The sequence below is a fragment of the Spea bombifrons genome, chromosome 5, assembly GCF_027358695.1.
Source record: "Spea bombifrons isolate aSpeBom1 chromosome 5, aSpeBom1.2.pri, whole genome shotgun sequence".
Taxonomy (NCBI): Eukaryota; Metazoa; Chordata; class Amphibia; order Anura; family Pelobatidae; genus Spea; species Spea bombifrons.
In genome coordinates, this window is record NC_071091.1 from 63,024,440 (window position 1) to 63,042,270 (window position 17,831).

At 37.0% G+C, this 17,831-nt stretch overlaps 1 protein-coding gene across 2 annotated transcripts; it reads right to left on the reverse strand.

Annotated features, from left to right (window-relative positions):
* Positions 1–217: 217 nt before the first annotated feature.
* SLC35B3 (solute carrier family 35 member B3) lies at positions 218–17,239 on the reverse strand. Of its 2 annotated transcripts, none has more exons than XM_053467148.1 (10): positions 17,180–17,239; positions 10,346–10,607; positions 8,982–9,103; positions 8,127–8,281; positions 6,312–6,419; positions 4,505–4,602; positions 4,134–4,226; positions 1,815–1,926; positions 1,310–1,379; positions 218–847 (listed from the first exon to the last, which is right to left on the reverse strand). In XM_053467148.1, exons 1-10 carry the CDS (start codon positions 17,194–17,196, stop codon positions 697–699), a joined length of 1,188 nt encoding a protein of 395 aa, XP_053323123.1. In that variant the 5' UTR covers positions 17,197–17,239; the 3' UTR covers positions 218–696. The 2 variants fall into 2 exon arrangements, with proteins under 2 accessions (XP_053323123.1, XP_053323124.1); XM_053467149.1 differs by lacking the exon at positions 17,180–17,239 and adding an exon at positions 11,242–11,413.
* Positions 17,240–17,831: the final 592 nt, after the last annotated feature.

Here is a 17,831-nt window from a genome sequence, read left to right on the forward strand (position 1 = left end):
ATGACAATTTTCCATTATTGAAACTGTTGTATCATTGATCCTTTAAATATAAGAAATTATAAGACATATTTTGAGTTTGGTCACTGGCATAAAATTATTATTGGTAGAAAATACTTTATAGCAATGGGAAAATCCAAGATGAAAAAGAAAACAGTGATGAATCTGAAGTCATTTAATAGAATCTAATAACAGATCACACACTTGACAAATGAACATGCAGCTTTAAATCATTAATAGGTTTTTTATTATTTGTAAAAAGACCCATGCTCAAAACCAGATTTTTTTTTTGGAATGTCCATTACCTGACTGATTTACCTAAAAAGAAAGATGTGATTTACATTTTAACTCACAGTTACATATTCTAAACATAATGACAATTTGGTCTTAATAAACACTGATGAAGAGTCCTTTTGTAGTATTAAAACAATCAGAAAATGCCATGGTCCTGTATGTGCGCTCCTGACAGCGAGGTTGCTCAGGTAGTGAACGCCATTAAAGGAGGTCATATGACACCTCACCCAAATAGTGGAAACAGCTCCTGTGCTGTAATATTATCTAACTCTCCTTGGCAGGAGCAAGCAGGCAATATGCCTTAACCTTATCCTCAGTTCCTCCATATTCCCTTTGGAAAAATATAATCATTTAATGATTGTGGTAATAAAATAAAAATAAAACTTAGAAAAATAAAAAAGGTATTTATACAGTCTGAGAGAACGTCCTTATTTTTCCTTCTGTGCCTCTCTTCTTCAAAAGGCTGTAAAGTTGGGATACTTTCATTGTATCCATATTCTTGCTGTAAACATTTAAAAATATGCCTAGTACGACTAACAGTCCAGACCAGATATACCTGAAAAAGAAAGAAGATGGTTATAGGTTAACTGGTTCAAAAAATAAGCTGGGCAGTATTTATAAGGACAATTCTGAGAAAGAGTGGTAAATTTGGACTATAATCAGCATTATACATTACATTTATTTATATAGCGCCAGCAGATTCCATAGCGCTGGTAGAACCAGTAATTATAATTTAAAATCACACACATTAACAAACTGGAACAAAGAAAGTCCTGCTCTTGTGAGCTTACAGTCTAGTCAGTGTTTGAGGGGGAAGTGAAACAGTAAGATAGGGACAAGTAAATCGAGTCAGGATAATCTGTAGAGGTTGTTGGTCATTCAGATGGCTTGACTAGGATGCTGGCTGAGAGTGTTAGGAGGAAATGTTAGGAGGAAATGTTAGGAGGAAAAGCTTTCTTTAACAAAAAATGCAATAACTTTCAACTATGATATTTTAACATACACAATTATTACTTACTGAAAGGTGAAGGGCTTTGCAAAAAACAAGAAGGAAAGTACAATTGTCATTGCTTTTCTCCCAGTTGTTACTGCAAATAAATATGATATAAAATTAGAAAAGAGCATACCGTATTAGACAGTTTATAAGATTTCTAGATATGTTTTACCATTTAAGAGATGAACACAGATGCTATTAAATAGTCTCCTCATTAGCGTGAGTGAACAAGTGTGGACCTGTAATTGACTAATCTGTGGATGACCTGGTGTTGTTCTTGAAGTATACAAAATACCCACACCTTGGTAACTAAAACCATTAGCCAACCAACGTTTAAACCCATACATTTCCTAACAAAATGGTAAGAGGCCAACATATCAGCATGAGTAAGCTACTCCAATATATCCAAACTATCCGACAATTTCTGGTGACCAGAGGGAACCTAACTGCATATCTAAGGCTTATTTCAAGTAGAGCATTTTCTGCCTTGCTTCCCACATATTATATGGTATTTGAAATGCATTCTTACCTGTTACAGCGAGTAGGGCACCAAACAATTTAATCAAAGCAAGTACAAAAGAGATCCCAAAGTATCCAGTCAAGGAGAAGAGGAATGCATATCCGTATGTCTGAAATAGATGCTAAAACACAGAATGTTCATGCTGTAATGTGGTCAGTTAAAGGATAACTTTTGAAACTGTTCTTGCTGACTGGGTCATTCCATCGGTTGCTAAGGTGTAGACCAATTTTCAAATTCCCCCATGATTTTTCCTAAAGTTGAACCATACAATCTATAGACATTACCAGTATCGGTACTGTTGCCAACGGGTTTTGTCCACCAGGCAGAGAAAACATATGGTAGAAGTCAGCATCGTTTAGTTAGTTATTCTGGATTTTTTAATTGAATCCCTTAAAATAATTATTTTGTTACATAAAACTCACTTTTTGCCTAATTTTTCCTTAAGGGTTGAAACAAATACTACTGGCCCTTTAAGAATGCAGATTCACACTGGGTTTGCATTGCGCTTGGTATTGTACTAAACATTTGCAAATTACGTATCTTAACCCCTTAACGACAATCCCCGTACATGTACGGGGTTGCCGTGCAACGGGTTAACGACAATGCCCGTACATGTACGGGCTGCCATTAAATAGCTGCATCGCCGCGATCGCGGCGTTTTCGCCGCGATCGGCGGCTTTGCAGCATCCACGGAAGCCTCACAAGTGAGGCTGACCGTGGATCCGGGGAGGGCAGCCCTCGGCAGCCCTCCCCGGAAGAAAAATGGCCGCGAATCGAATCCGAATCGCTTCCTAAGCATAAATGGTGTTACTGACATGCCTCGATATCGAGGCATGTCAGTAACACTACCCCCCTACCCCGATCACCTTGTGATTGCTCCGAAGAGCAACCACAAGTGCCATCCTGTAAATGACGTTGCCGTCATTCACAGGATGGCATGAACAATAAATATGAGTTCATAGAGGGTCTATCCAGACCCTCTTGTGAACTCTCGAGCTCCTCCTGCAGGTTGAATGCAGGTACTGCATCCAACCATGCAAGGTCAATGGAGCCCAGCTCACTAATGAGTGATTAGTAAAAAAAATTTAAAAAAAATTTAAAAAAAAATTCAAAAAATGTTTAAAAAAAATAAAAATAATATGGTAACATATAAAAATCCCCACTGTCACCAAAAAAAAAAAAAAAAAAATTAATAAGCAAGTCCTAAAATTCTTTATCTTTACAAAAATTCCAGCATGGAAAGAGTTAAAATATTGGCATTACAAATGCCCATAGGGTGTCTCGTATTAAAAAATGCATGAGTGGATGGGATAAATTGAATTGGCCGGGTTCAAAGGTGTCCCAAATATGGGACATGGGGGCAGTAGGATCAGATGTCTAAATGGCCAAAAAATACACACCTCACAAAGGCGGCCTTTTACCTCCCAAATAACCCAACAAACCCATGCATGTGGGGTATCACTGCGCTCAGGAGATGTTACTGAACACATATTGGGGTGTTGTGTGACACGGACATATACCAGGAGCGATAAATTTATACCTGAAGTACAACGTGTGTGAAAAAAATACAAAAAAATGTACTACCATAAAGTTTCACAAAGGCTGGTGGTAAAATTAGTGCATGGAAAGGGTTAAATTACCAGCATGTGAAATACCTTGGGGTGTCTAGTTTTTAAAAATATATGACTTGATGGGGTAAATTGCATTGGCCGGCTTCAAAGATACCCGAAATGGCACATAGGGGGAAGAATTACCAGATTTGGAAAAAAAGGTTTTGAAATAGCAAAACGCTACCTGTACTTATTGCCCCATAACGTGCAGAAAAAAGCAAAAAAACATAAAAACATTGGGTATTTCTAAACTCAGGACAAATAGTAGAATCTATTTAGCAGGTTTTTTCATTCGTTTTTGCAGATGAGTAAAAGTTTTTTGTTTAAAAAGTGAGAAAAAGTAATTTTTTAACAAAAAATCCCCATATTTTATCATTTTTTTTTATAGTAAATTAGATGATATGATAAAATTAATGGTATCTAAAGAAAGCCCTGTTTGTCCTGAAAAAAACAATATATAATATGTGTGGGAGCACGAAATGAGAAAGAAGAAAATCACAGCTAAACAGCAACACCGAAAAATGTTAAAATAGCCATTGTCCCACAATATACTACGAGTAAAAACCCCTATTGTCCTTAAGGGGTTAAAAAATACAGAAGATACCCATGCTATATTATGAAAATACAATTTACCAATATCCTGCCCCATTTTTTATTTTCCCAAAGCCGATGTCCTTTATTCTAAGTTCTTAATAATATATCATATTTTTGTACATACCTTTGAACAGAATGCCATGGCTGGACTTAGACCGCTGGTAGCTGCCAAGCCGAATAAAATGTAAACAAATCCTATTGAATAGGAATACAGAACCTGGAACATTAAAACAAAAAGTTTACACTGACTTTTAGTAAGAATGAGCTCCATGAGTTCATTATTTTATTTTACTCCCATGAGTACCTATTTAGGCACACATTCTGCTGCATAAGGGACTTCCATGCCATTTGTTTCAGGAACTTGCACTATTGGGGTCCGATCTAAAGCTATGTCTGGTCAATTAAAATAACAGTCTAATCCCCCCAAAAAGTACATATTATATATCTATCTATATAATTTTTAAACTGTGAAGGAAAAGCAGGTGAAATCATTACCATTTCGGAGTTTGATCCATTGTGCAACTTCATAGCCTTTTCTTGAACATTCCCTATGACAGCATCAGCACACAAAGCCAATGATATTAGGATCACACCTGAAATGAGGGGGACAATCAAATGTCATTAATGAAGCAATTAAGCGTGGAGTTTTCCAGCAGACGGTTATGTCCAGTTCAGACTATTTTTGGAGAGAAAGTCAGCTGCCCAGTGTATTTGCTTTCCAAAATCACCAGCTCCTGCCAACTGTACTTTTATTGTTTTAAAAAATACCGCTCATCTATAGAAGAACCAACTTTGCAAATGCCCATCTAATCTGACCAAGGCATTATAGTTACTTTTAAATCCATTCCTCGACGGTAACGGCAGGATTTTGTTCAGGTGTGTGATGAGTCTTCGGTGGCAACAAATCTCTACAATATTATTAATCGTGATCTCATTTTCTATTCAGCTTTTCATACCTTTTAATTTTCATGGTCCAATTCTTGAAGTCAACCACACAATCAGAAAGAGATGCGAATACAAGCCTTAAACTCCGGGAGTTTATGATAAGAATATTTGCAGGAGACAGAATACGGGAGTGTGCTTTTGTTTATACTTGCTGAATAGTTTTGCTTCCTTTAGGCAAACATGTCATCTGAATAGATTTGTCCCTCACAATGTTCAAAGGAATCTGATTAAATTATGTAAGCAGAGCTTCAGCTAAAATCAGACTAGTTTATGTATCAATGTTTCCGAGAAATTTATGAGTAAAAGTCAAGTGAAGTCAATTTGGCATTTAGTAACTAGCATCCAAACTGCTACCCTAAGGCTACTGAATCCTTAAGAATTTTTCATTTGAAAGTTAATATAAAACAGAGAAAGTAGTATGTTTTCTGAGAGTCACAATGCCTTCAAGACGTTTGCTGGTTTACGCATTTAGCCATGCATATGCTAGTGTCAATATTCATTTAACATATGGTACCCAATACACTGCCTTTACAAAGAATAATATGGGATAATAAACTACAGAACTCCTGAAGCTTTTTTCGTCTAGTTATTGTCTCCTTTGTCCCACATTTAGACACGGAGATGCAGATTTAAGGATCTAGGGTTTCCGGGGCCGATGTTAAACAAGAGAACCCTGAGCGTGAAACAAGGAGGGAGGCTGACAATGTTACCGAAATGATAGTATATGTATACATTACAATAGGGATATATATTATGAACAACATATTTCATGCATCTTCCTAATTAAATACTATTATAGAGTATGGTTAATTAAAAAAAGGGGTTGGTGTGAAAAATACATACACTTATGGGGCAGGAACTCGTAGGCCAATATGCTGTATGGTTTTAAAAAAAATAATAATCAAAATCCTCATAACTCAATCTTTTTTATAGACTGAATTCATGTCTATTTAGAACTTTGTTTTTTTTCGGACAGCACCGAGTCCTACTCTAGCCAGTTTCTTCAACTCATACAACATAAGCCCAATAACTACAGGGTTTGCAAATCGAACTCTTGTGTCAAAAGAGCTAGGAACAAAGGAATGGGCTTTATACCCCCCCCCCACACACACATTACTTGTGTATGTAATTACACACACACACACATATATATATATATATATATATATATATACACACACATACATACATACACACACACACACATATATATACACATACACATATGTTTTGTATACATACACACACTATTATCCACCAATTCCTTGTTCAGCATAAGCAAAATACACAGAGCCTACACAAAATATACTCTCGCTATCGCAATGTACATTCTATCAATTTATTGCAATGGCCTTACCAGTGACATTGAAGTTTGGAGCAACTGTGCTATCGGCCAGTGTAAACCATATAAGACCAAAGCTCATACAGACAGCTGCAGACACATCCGCGGCATTATACCGTTTACCTGTATAAAGAGCCAGAAATAGTAATTTTTGGTGAAAATACGTACGGCAGTTCCCAAATACACACATCAGTTAAATATATACATACCCAGAGCATAGCAAATCTGAGAGGCAGCTCAGAAGTGCGATGTATGAACGTTTCTCTTTGCTATATCTTTAATATATGGAATTTTGTAGTAATTTTTTGTCAATAGACTTATCTTGAGGGCAGGAGGGTCGTAAGAAAAGAGATTTTTGTTGGCTTAACTGACATACAAAAGAAGCGTATATTTTTCTGCATCGGGAGACGTTCTCGCTCAGGAAAACAAGCCATGTGAAGGCTTCAACCTTGTTTGCATGTCTGTTACCTGCCAAACAGCAGCATGCCAAAAGCTAGTTGCTTAAAGCACAGCAAGCCAGCCCCGTGCCACAAAACTGAAAATGATGCCATGAGAATTTAGTGTCCTTAGTAAAGTACCCCGAGCAGCTTTAGTCTGACTCTGGCAATCATCTATAGAATACACATATTTTCAAATCATCTTAATGACAAAACGATAATGATTCATCACAATAAAGAAGTGTTTGTTTTAATAACCACGCATTACATTTTTATTAATTTATGCTGTGTTGTCGCTCCCTGAGGACTGGCAGATTGTCCATCAAATCATCAACCTGTCATAGATGCTCTACTAACATATGCTGCATGAACTCCCCTTAGCCAGCAGTGTTAGTTCTGTCGGTACAGATTAATGATCACACCATTTTCCTCTAGCATGACTGCCCTGAACATCCTCTATGGCTACATGAATGTAAAAGCCCAATTTAAAGGAGCTGTTCCACTTAAACATGAATTGTGCTCTCTGGCATCAGAAGCACAACGATGTCCGCAGACCCGCTATTTTATCTTTCCTCTGGATATTTAATTGGGTAAAAACAACACAGAAACATTATAAAAGCGCTGAACTCAGCACCTTCAAATATTCAACGATTAGTGCAGATTTTCAAGGTACAATGTTCTTTTCCGTGTAGGCATCTATGAAAGAGGTCTATTAGAAGACCGTTTCAGAATGACAGTAAAGGGTTGGTAGTGGAGTGGGGATGAGCTAGTTCCTATTGTACAATTCACTGGCTAATTTTCATAGAAGAATGTCCCTAAAAATTGACATATATCATGAAACGGCTACACTAAAAAAAAAAACCTCCTGGTCAATGAATTTGAGAAAGGCGTTAAGCTTCTATATATATATATGGTCTAAAATTAAATTTAGTATAAAAGTATGCGTAGCTTCTAAAAAAGCCCCCCCATCTGCTCTGCTTAATTTAACCCTTTAACTACATGCAGCATCAGAAACATTACTAATACTGTTGAATGCCTAATCATTAAATCATATTTTGTCTCATTCAACATTTGCTCCCACTACACCTAATGGTCATGACATAAAAGAAGGCATTTAAAGGCTATTAAAACACTTCTTGAAAGTTTTTTATTTTATTAAATCTTCATAAGAAAGAACAAAATGCTAGGGTTTATTTGCTTAACGTGCTAGAGAGTGCAATTAACATTTTGTCTAAGCGGAACCACATTGAGAGTAAATAAAAGAGCCTAGAAAAAAAGCTAATTAGCTTATGAAACCAAGTGCCATTTTTCATAGAAATACTGTGAACCTTATTCCTATGGAGTTTACCCAGAGTCCACCTGTGATTTTTTTGGTTTAAATCTGGAAGCATACCTTGAATAAAGACGCCTCCAATCATGACAGGGATCAGTTTACAGCACTTGAAAATAACCTGAGTAGGATAATTGAGATATCCCAATGAGGTGTTCGATAGACCCATTGTGGCCACTGTGAGAAAAGCAATGATCATGTAGGTTTTTGCAGGTATTCTGAAAAAATACAAACATTACATAATTAAGAGAGCACACAAGTATCCAAATACATACAATACATACTACAGAGCTTCATGAACCATACCCAAGTGCTTTGCTCTAGTTAATTTAAAATGTCATCCCTCCTGTCACTCACAAAGAGACAAAGTGGGGACAAACAGTCGACTACTATTATGAAGTGCTGCTTTGAAAATTCCATTGGTTGCTATAGTGATAAGATCACTTTTCAAACTCTGCACCAGAATTACTTTTTTTTATTTTTTTTATTATTATTCACAACTACCAGTGGGAAAACCTGACTGTCAAGTTTGAGCTGTAAAGTCAGGGTGAATCAGCTAATCCACGACAAAACAATTTGCATATTCTGTGTTACAGAATATACTTTTTTGATGATATAATTCACAAGAAGTTCTATTCTTGTAATACCACAGCTGTCGTTTTCTAAGGTTTGTCAATAATAAATTGACCTATCATGCCCATACTATAAATGGATTTTATAAAATAAACTGTTTACCTGCCATCATTCCTAAAAATGAAAAGCTAAAGCACATTCTATATACGAAAAAAAAAAGGAAAACATTTATTTTATTTCAATAAATAAGTCTGTTCCTGTCGAATAACCTTTAGAAAAACCCAGTATGGCACAATTCAATTAAGATTGTATTTTCTGTATTGAGGTATATATATCTTAACATACCTTCGTCTTTTATCCTGCGTTAGCTGTAGTTCTACCAGTCCAAACATGGAATAAAATCCAAATTGCACTAAAGTCAAGTACCAGCCGAAAGGTTTAAACCCCTCCACAGAAAATATAAGTTCCTACAAGAGACGCACATTTCCAAAGAGCTTGTTAGACTTCTTAGAAATACTATTTTCAGGCGTATTATTGGCAATCAAAGGCTTTAAATGCTAATTTCATTCACCAAATGTCATGTTTCTCTCCATTAGGAATATATAATGGTATCTGGGGCAGTTGTATACATTTATATACTGAAGTGGATGGCCTTAACCGGAGATCAACGCAGCCATTTATTATATATATATATATATATATATATATATACACACACACACATATATATATATGTGTGTGTATATAGTACATACTGAAATGAAACATAGCTTGCTTTGATCTGTACACAGCCTGATTTGTTTTGCAAAATAATTTATGATACTGTATCTGATGTCAGCCTTACTCATATATGATTTACTACAAACCATTCCGGATGGCACAGAACGATCAGAACATCACCGAACACCATAAAGTTTTACAAGTGCCAGTACAGGTAAAAAGGAATGACTTCAGCACTGACAATTGTTCCAATTTTATTTCAATATATCGAATTAAATAATTAACTTGGTTTAGGAGAACACGAATATTACATATATTGCACTTTACAGTTCAAAGAAATATTGGAACCAGTCATATACAAGCTGTCGCCCGACATGCGCTGTCCCTATAGGGACCTTCAAAGCTGAAGTTTTTCCTACTCCCATGAAAGTAACACTTTTGTAATTAATGTAGCCCCGGAAATTTCACTAATTGTGCTGTTGAACAAACGTTCCCAAAATCGTTCTTTAATTGTGTAGAAATTTGACTCATTCATGTTTAATGTGAACACTTGTCATGTGACACAAAAGCAGGCCCTTATAGCTTGTTGCTATGGTAACTGAAACAAGCTTCTTAAACCGTTCCAGAAGAATGAATAAACGTACAGACCTAAGGGTTATTTGCTTAGCACATTATTTTAATAAAGTTTTGGGCTAAATGGAACAGCACATTTTTTCCGTGGTCTTTGCTCCTTTATTTTATATTGGCAAATATTAAAAATTAAAAGAAAGCCAAATGGTTTAACATATGTCATGCCCTCAACGTGCCCACAGGTTTAACCTTAAACATATATTTTAAAAGCACCTGTACATTTTTTTTATAGGGTACCTATTCCTACCAGAAGCCAATGGGGCAACCGATTAGGCAAACGACAGTCTGCTGCAGTGATACATGACCAAGCAATATATTATATACACACGCAGTACATTATCATAGGAATCAAATATTACCTGTAAATATCCATATATTAAATAGAAGACAAAAACACCAGTAACACATATAAAGAATTGCACAGGTTTCTGGAACTGGCTGAGGTTGATCCCAAGCACCCGAATGTCCTCTACAGACTTGATATGTGGCGACATGGATTCGGATTTCGAGGGTATACTGATGGAAATGTACTTCCTCGAGCTGTTAAATTTTAGATCCATGGCTTTGACCTGGTTGCTATCAGGTTTGTCTGAATCGTCTGTTTCTTTTCCTTCTGAAACACTGAAAATAAAATAAACTGTTTTAAAAAATACAATATAACCCCTTCAGAAAAGAGTGAAATATGCATCGAGGAAATTATATTTATAAACAGATGGCTGCATTCAAAACCGTAGGGGTTTATTGACTTAGCCCATTTATTCAATGCATTGCGTAGGGCCAAAGCAGCTCTTTTTACAGGTAAATCATATGTCTCACGCCCAGCGCTTTGTACAGCGATATGGAATCTGATGGCGCTATATAAAGTAAATAATAACAGAGTAGCGGAGAACCTCCTGGGATAAATAATACACTGTAGCATCTGTAGTTTATTTTGGTTGGTGAATAGCACCTGTTAAAATAAATCAATGAATAGTAGCTATATCTTTTAATAGTAAAAGGATGCGGTCTCCAAGGATACCATTGGGCACAGCTGATTTAGTCAGTAGATTAGCATTTAAATGGACTTGTGATTCCAGAATACTCGCTTCATTGGAGGTCCCTAAAAACACACGTGACAACTAATAAAACGAGGAGAATGTAAAATATGAACACAAGATCCACGTCACTCTGCTTGGCGGTAGGTATGCCAAAGACACATAATTAGCATTATATATAGAGAGATCGGGCAGTGTGAGGTGCACCCTGCTGTCATCACCTGTCAACGGCAGGTCAAGCTATTCCCGCCCGCTGTCCTTACGACCCGTGGAGCCCATCTGGTAGCAGCGGCAGCGCCCGGTACAATCGGATGGACTCTGCAGCTGGGCCACAACCGGCCGCTGATGGCACGAACACAGGGGTTTTCGCACTCTGACAACAGCCGCTTCCGCATTGGTGTCGTCACGCCGTGCTGACGTGAGCGCGTTGGGGAGGGGCAGAGAATAAGTAGTTGCTATGGGGTACGTGGAGAGCGGTTACTGTATGGCGGGTTACAGGGAAGGGTTAATGAGTAGTCCTATGTAAACATATATATATCCGAGATATGTGTGTGTGTGTATATATATATATATATATATATATATATATATATATATATATACGCACTAGAACACACACTTCCATACACACACATCCACTTACATGCTTACATATACTACACATACACAGTAACACACACACAAACTTACACACTCTGCGGAATAATTCGTGTAACGCTCCGCAACACCTTTCACGCCCTTACCTGACATGAGTGTTTATTTACACAGTGTGAGCAGTAGCTGTATTACCTCAGAGCCATGTAACATTGTGTTGAATGTGACCCTGCCGCCGCGAGTGTTTCAAGAATTGGCCCCCAGGCAGCAATTGCCCCCCTGTGCCTCAGGCCAGTGGGCACCTGAGTGCAACAGTTAAGAGTATAGTCTTAGATTGTACCAGGTGTCCCTTTCTTGGAGACACAGATCCCATGTTTCTCTCACTTTCTTCTATAATCCTAGAGTGTTTGCTGGGTATGAGTGCATCACAGTGTTCTACAGCAGTAAGGGTCACAATAATGTGTATAGTAACAGCAAAAAATTGCTTATAAATTACGGTAAATTGTGTAAATAAAGTGCATTATTTTTCTTCTAAATGCTTTACCGTTTAACAAGAAGCAATCAATAGGTTGCAAAGTCTAATTAAAAACATGGTGCCCAGCCCAGCCCAGCCCCCTAGGTACTTTTCTAACCGTAGTTCCTAAAATAAAAGTGTTCCTAAAGATGGAATTGTCATTTTCATGGGACTAATCCAATACTTGCTACGATGATTACTTTATCAGCACTTTTAAATGCATTCTTCAACTTATTTAAAGAAAACTCAAGTCAATTACTCCCATCCATTGTCATGTTCATCTCCCATTGAAGTCTACCTGGAAATCTTGCGCAATTCATTTTTGGAGCTGGCTGTTGAGTATAGAGTCCATGAGCTTTGAGCCATGAAGTGGCTAGCTTTGTTCCCTGTAGGGCATAATGGGCCACTAGGGAAGACTAGGGGAGGGACTGCCAGCACACGCTCTGTATTTTACTTCTCTCCTAGGAAGGATTGGGGCATGGAGGGGGCAGCCTAGGGCCAGGGACTTTAATTTGTCCTTTCTCAGATTTAGCATGAATTATTTATTATTTAAAGTATGTTCTATAAATGATAGTATCTGACATTTTTTCAAATATTATATGCTCCTCTAAATACCCTTTAGCACAGCTCAAACATTCATTCATTTGAAAATGACTTTATAAATATTGCTTAATTGATATCTGGGAGACATTTTCAGGGACAAATAATTTCAAAAGACAGAAGAGTTGAGAGAATAGTGGAAAATTATACATGTTGATGTCGTGAATTTTCATATGGTGTCATTTACTCATTGATGGTGGAATCATGTGAGGCGCAATTATTAATATCTGTATATGTGTGTTTGCCTTTACAAGTCTCTTTATTCACGTTTTTGCAGCTGCTGTGATGTAATCAAGCTACACGGGGTAAAAAAGGAAAAACTTTAATATGTATATATATATATATATATATATATATATATATGTGTGTGTGTAGTAATTACTGATAGGGATAATCTAGAATAAGAGAACTCCCCTTTAATGAGTAATCTTATTAAACCCCCAAATAGAGTTTGAAATAAGCAATTAAAATGTAATGCCAGTATGTGCCTTGGTAGTTTTCTAAAAGGCCATCTATTCTGAGAAGGTCTAATCTTTTTAAATACCCTAAGTGAGAATGCCAAAATAAACAGTGTAAATTAAGCCACGAGAAACTATTAAAGGCATCTGCAGTGTGTGTTTGTGTATGTGTAGCTAGACAATCAGTTTTCTTCATTTTTTTTTTATTCATTGGAAGTAAATGACCGTTATTTGAAAATTAGAATTTAATGCTTTTATAATGAGACACTTCAAGATGAATACAGAGTAACACAATCTTATTTTGTCAACATAGAGGTGGAAATTACAAGAACAAAAAGTAAGCCTGTTGGGCAACCAGTGTTGTGCATTTCCTTTAAAAAAATCTCCCTGTGAAAGAGACTTAAATAGACATTTTACTTGGAGCCTCACAAAAGGAGAGTGCATATTAAAGTATGCAAAGTTAAAGGGACATTGCAAAAAATCAATGTTTTCTTTTTCCGGGTCAAACCTGGAGAGTTCCAAGCTATGTATATATGTTTCTGATCATGTGAAATAATTGTTAGAAGGTCGTCTTTGGAATGCTAGTTGTTGCATAAATGGTGCAGTAGGAAAAGGAATATTAAAATTCTGTCCATATTTAAATCCTCTAGATTGTAAACCCATTTGAGCAGGGCCCTGCGCACCTGTAAATCAGATTGTTATGCTATATATTACTTTTTATTTCTTGTTCACACATTGTACAGAGCTGTGGAATATAATGATGCCATATGAAACAATAAATAATGAGAATATATGATAGAACCTATACCCTAACTAATAATGTAAAGGGGTATAAAACTTGTGTTTAAAGGGGCATGTCCTCTTTCTCCTCTATCTTATCAAGAGCACAGAGCCTATAGCACCCAAGCTCCATCCTCCATCATAGAAGGAAGAGCATAAGAAAGGAATGACAGAAAGAATACAAGTCACAATAGATTCCACAAATGCTGGATTGACTTAAGACCCTACATTTTTATCCCTCAAAAAATGGCACATCAGGCATATGCTAGACGAGCCCATCCAGGATTAGTTTCAACACCAGCCACATTGATGGTCCTGTAATACTAAAGTCTTCCCTGTCATTCTCTTACTGATGAATAATAAAGGTGCTTTTCGGGGTTGGCGGGGGCAGAATGTTGGGAGGGTGGGTGAGACTGTAACTTGGAACAGGACAACACTCATTTAAGTCCCTGGCCCAGTGTTGCTGGAGATAAAGGATCCACATGTGCTCAATCACAAAACTAGGAAGCTCCCTGGAATGATAAAACCTTATTACATCCCTTCATGTACCCTTCGTGACAATGTCTGTTTTAACATTTCTTCGGTGCTCTTGTTTAGCTGTAATTTTCTTCTTTCCCATTTGCTGAACCCACACACATTATACTGTTTTCTTCAGGACAAGAAAGGCTTTCTTTTGATTGCATCATATCATTTACTATAAAAGAGTATAAAAAATTGTAAAAATACTTTTTCTGACTTTTACTTGAAAAATCTTTTACTCATCTATAAAAACTAATGAAAAAACCTGCTAAATAGATTCTACTATTTGTCCTGAGTTTAGAAATACCCGTTTTTATGTTTTTTTTTTGCTTTTTTTTCTGCACATTATGGGGCAATAAGTACAAGTTGCATTTTTCTATTTCAAAACCATTTTTTCAAATCTGGTAATTCTGCCCCTATGTGCTATTTGGAAAATCTTTGAACCCGGCCAATGCAATTTACCCCATCAAACCATATATTTTTGAAGACTAGACAACCCAGGGTATTTCAAATGCTAGTATTCTTTTTCCATGCGCTAATTCTACCACCAGTCAAACTTGGTCTTTTTTTTTTGCGTTTTTTTTGTTCACACAAATTTTACTTCAGGTATGAATTTACAGGTCTTGGTATATGTCACTGTCACACAACACCCCAATATGTGTTCAGTAACATCTCCCGAGTACAGTGACACCACTCATGGGTTTGCCTGGCTGTTTGGGGGCAAAAGGGCCACATTTGGGGCATGCGCATTTGGGGCATGCGCATTTTTTAATATTGAACTTTGACCTTTGGTGACCCTGTGCCCGTGCCCTATTTGGGTCTGGCCAATTCAATGTGCCCAATAAAACCATATCTTGTTTTAAAATAGACACTCCACGGTATTTCAAATGCTGGAATTTTAACTCTTTCCTTGCGCACATTTTACCACCAGCCTTTGTCAAAGTTTGCAGTATTGCAGAGTACAGTGAGACCCCCCATGCATGGATTTGTTGGGTTATTTGGGACATGTGCATTTTTCAGATTGGAAATTTTACATGTGGTCATCTGGCTCCTTGTGTTAATTCGGACATTGCTTAACCTGGCCAATTCAATTTACCCCATCAGATCATTCATTTGTTAAAAGTAGACACCTCATGGGCATTTAACATGCCAGTATTTTAACGCTTTCAATGCTAGAATTGTTAGAAGGTATAGGGCTAATTTTAGGACTTGCTCATAAAAATACATATATATATATATATATATATATATATATATTTTTTTTTTTTTTAAATTGGAACTGGAAGGTTCCCCTGATGGTGACATCAGTGGAGAATTATTTTTACATGTTGCCATTTAAAAAAAAAATTTTTTTCTTCATATTATTTTTTAAATTTATTAAATTGTGATTAGAAATCTGGGTTCCATGGTTGTACCTGAATTTAACCTGCAAGGGGAGCCTGGGTTCTCAGGAAGGTCTGCAGAGACCCTCTTGAAAACTTTGAAAACTTTTCATTTTTTCCTGGGGTGGGTGTTCGGTGTTGCTGAATGCCTCGCTACCGAGGCATTTCAGCGACACCAAAGAAGGGGGCATCCGCCGCCATACAGTGTATGGCAAGCGTTGACACCCCGAGGGGGGGCCAGACATAGCCCCTGATGCCAATCTCACCATTTGGCTGAAGAAAGTGAACGTAGATCGCTTTATACACCCGTTTAACGTCATGACGGTCCTGGTACGTCAATTGTCATTAACTGACTGTTTTTGTCAGTGTTTTTGTGTGACTGGCCCGTCCATTGTCGTCAAGGGGATATTAATGTTATTAAGAAAAAGGTTTTTTAGGATGAAAGTGTCAGATATTATGTTGTCACCAAAGGATGCATTGTAAAGGTAACTTTGTATACCCTGCAAGTAGAATTGTACTAGTATACTGCTCAACTGTATGAACATCACTACAAATGCCCACGGACCAAGCTGGGAATTAGAATAGGAGAAATATATTTTCCTCTGTAATAATACATAAGCAAGTGAGTATAATAAGCATTCATCATTTGCAGAAATCTAGAACAAGCTTTTATAACGTATTAAAGAGCACATAAGAGACAAACAGGTATGTCACAGTGTTGCACATTAGCAAATACTGGAGATGATTTCCTTTATAATTGAACAATATTAGTATTAACAGTTTAAATGTTAAAGTTTAAATAAGAATTAGCATTTTCACAGTGTCATAACTGAGTTTATTATAAAGCCACTTTTTCTCTGCCAATCAGTGCAAATGTAAGGGATTATTTTACCTCATCCTAGCTGAGAGCTGTGGCAAAAGGTGGAACTAGACTGTTAACCACTGTAATATGCTTGTAGAGAACCATCAGCTGCTACCAAAAAGTGAGCAAGAACTTCAAAAATGAGAAAAATAGCTTAACAGGTAGGAATAAAAGTATCAGGACACAAACACAGAAAGAGAATACGTGCATAGTTGGCTTGGCTCTGGCTTCTCCCTGCATTGCTTGATTGAGTCAGGTGTTGGCCTGAAGCCCAAATCTACTCTCCGAGTTCTAGTGGGGAGTAAGTTTTCAATAAATTCAATCAGGTTTCTGCATCCTCTTTCATTCTTTGAACTCCAAAAAACAGCTGGAGGTGCCCTAATTATCTACTATGTGCTAGGCATTTACCAAGAGCAATTAAGTGTTTGTTGCTTAATAAATAATCCATACCTTGCTAACTTGTCCATGTGTTGTAGTCTGATATGGCTACTTTTATGAGACTCTCTTACAGCATTGCCGCAAACTTGATTTTCCACTTCCTTATTGTCTTTGTGTTCCTGCCCAGACCAGCTGACAAGGAAATGTTTACCTCAATCTCTGACACTTAACACATCCTGTATTAAGGTATACGTCAAGGCTTGGAGAACAAAGAAAGTCTGCGATGTTCATTTTTGTGTATGCATATTTGTTAGGATGTTGAAATGGCAAGTACAACTAATATACAGTCAAAAAGAGAGTACACCCTTTTCTAAGGTTTTACATATCAGGACACAGTAACAATCATCTGTTCCTTAGCAGGTCTAAAATATTGGTAAATACAACCCTTAGATGAACAACAACACAAGACATATTACACTGTTTTTTTTCAATAAAAATAAAGTCAAAATGCAGAAGCCATGTGTGAAAAACTGCTTTTGCTTCCATAGGGATTAGGATGCTAAGAAGCAGCCAGGTCCTGCTAATCAAATGCCCTTATTAATTGATCATCAGTAAGTGGGACCACTTCTATAAAAGCCGAAGTTTTAGCGGTTTGCTGGTCTGGAGCAAACAATTTAAAGTCCATAACTCAGTGAGAACAGTGAGAATGATTATTCAAAAGTGG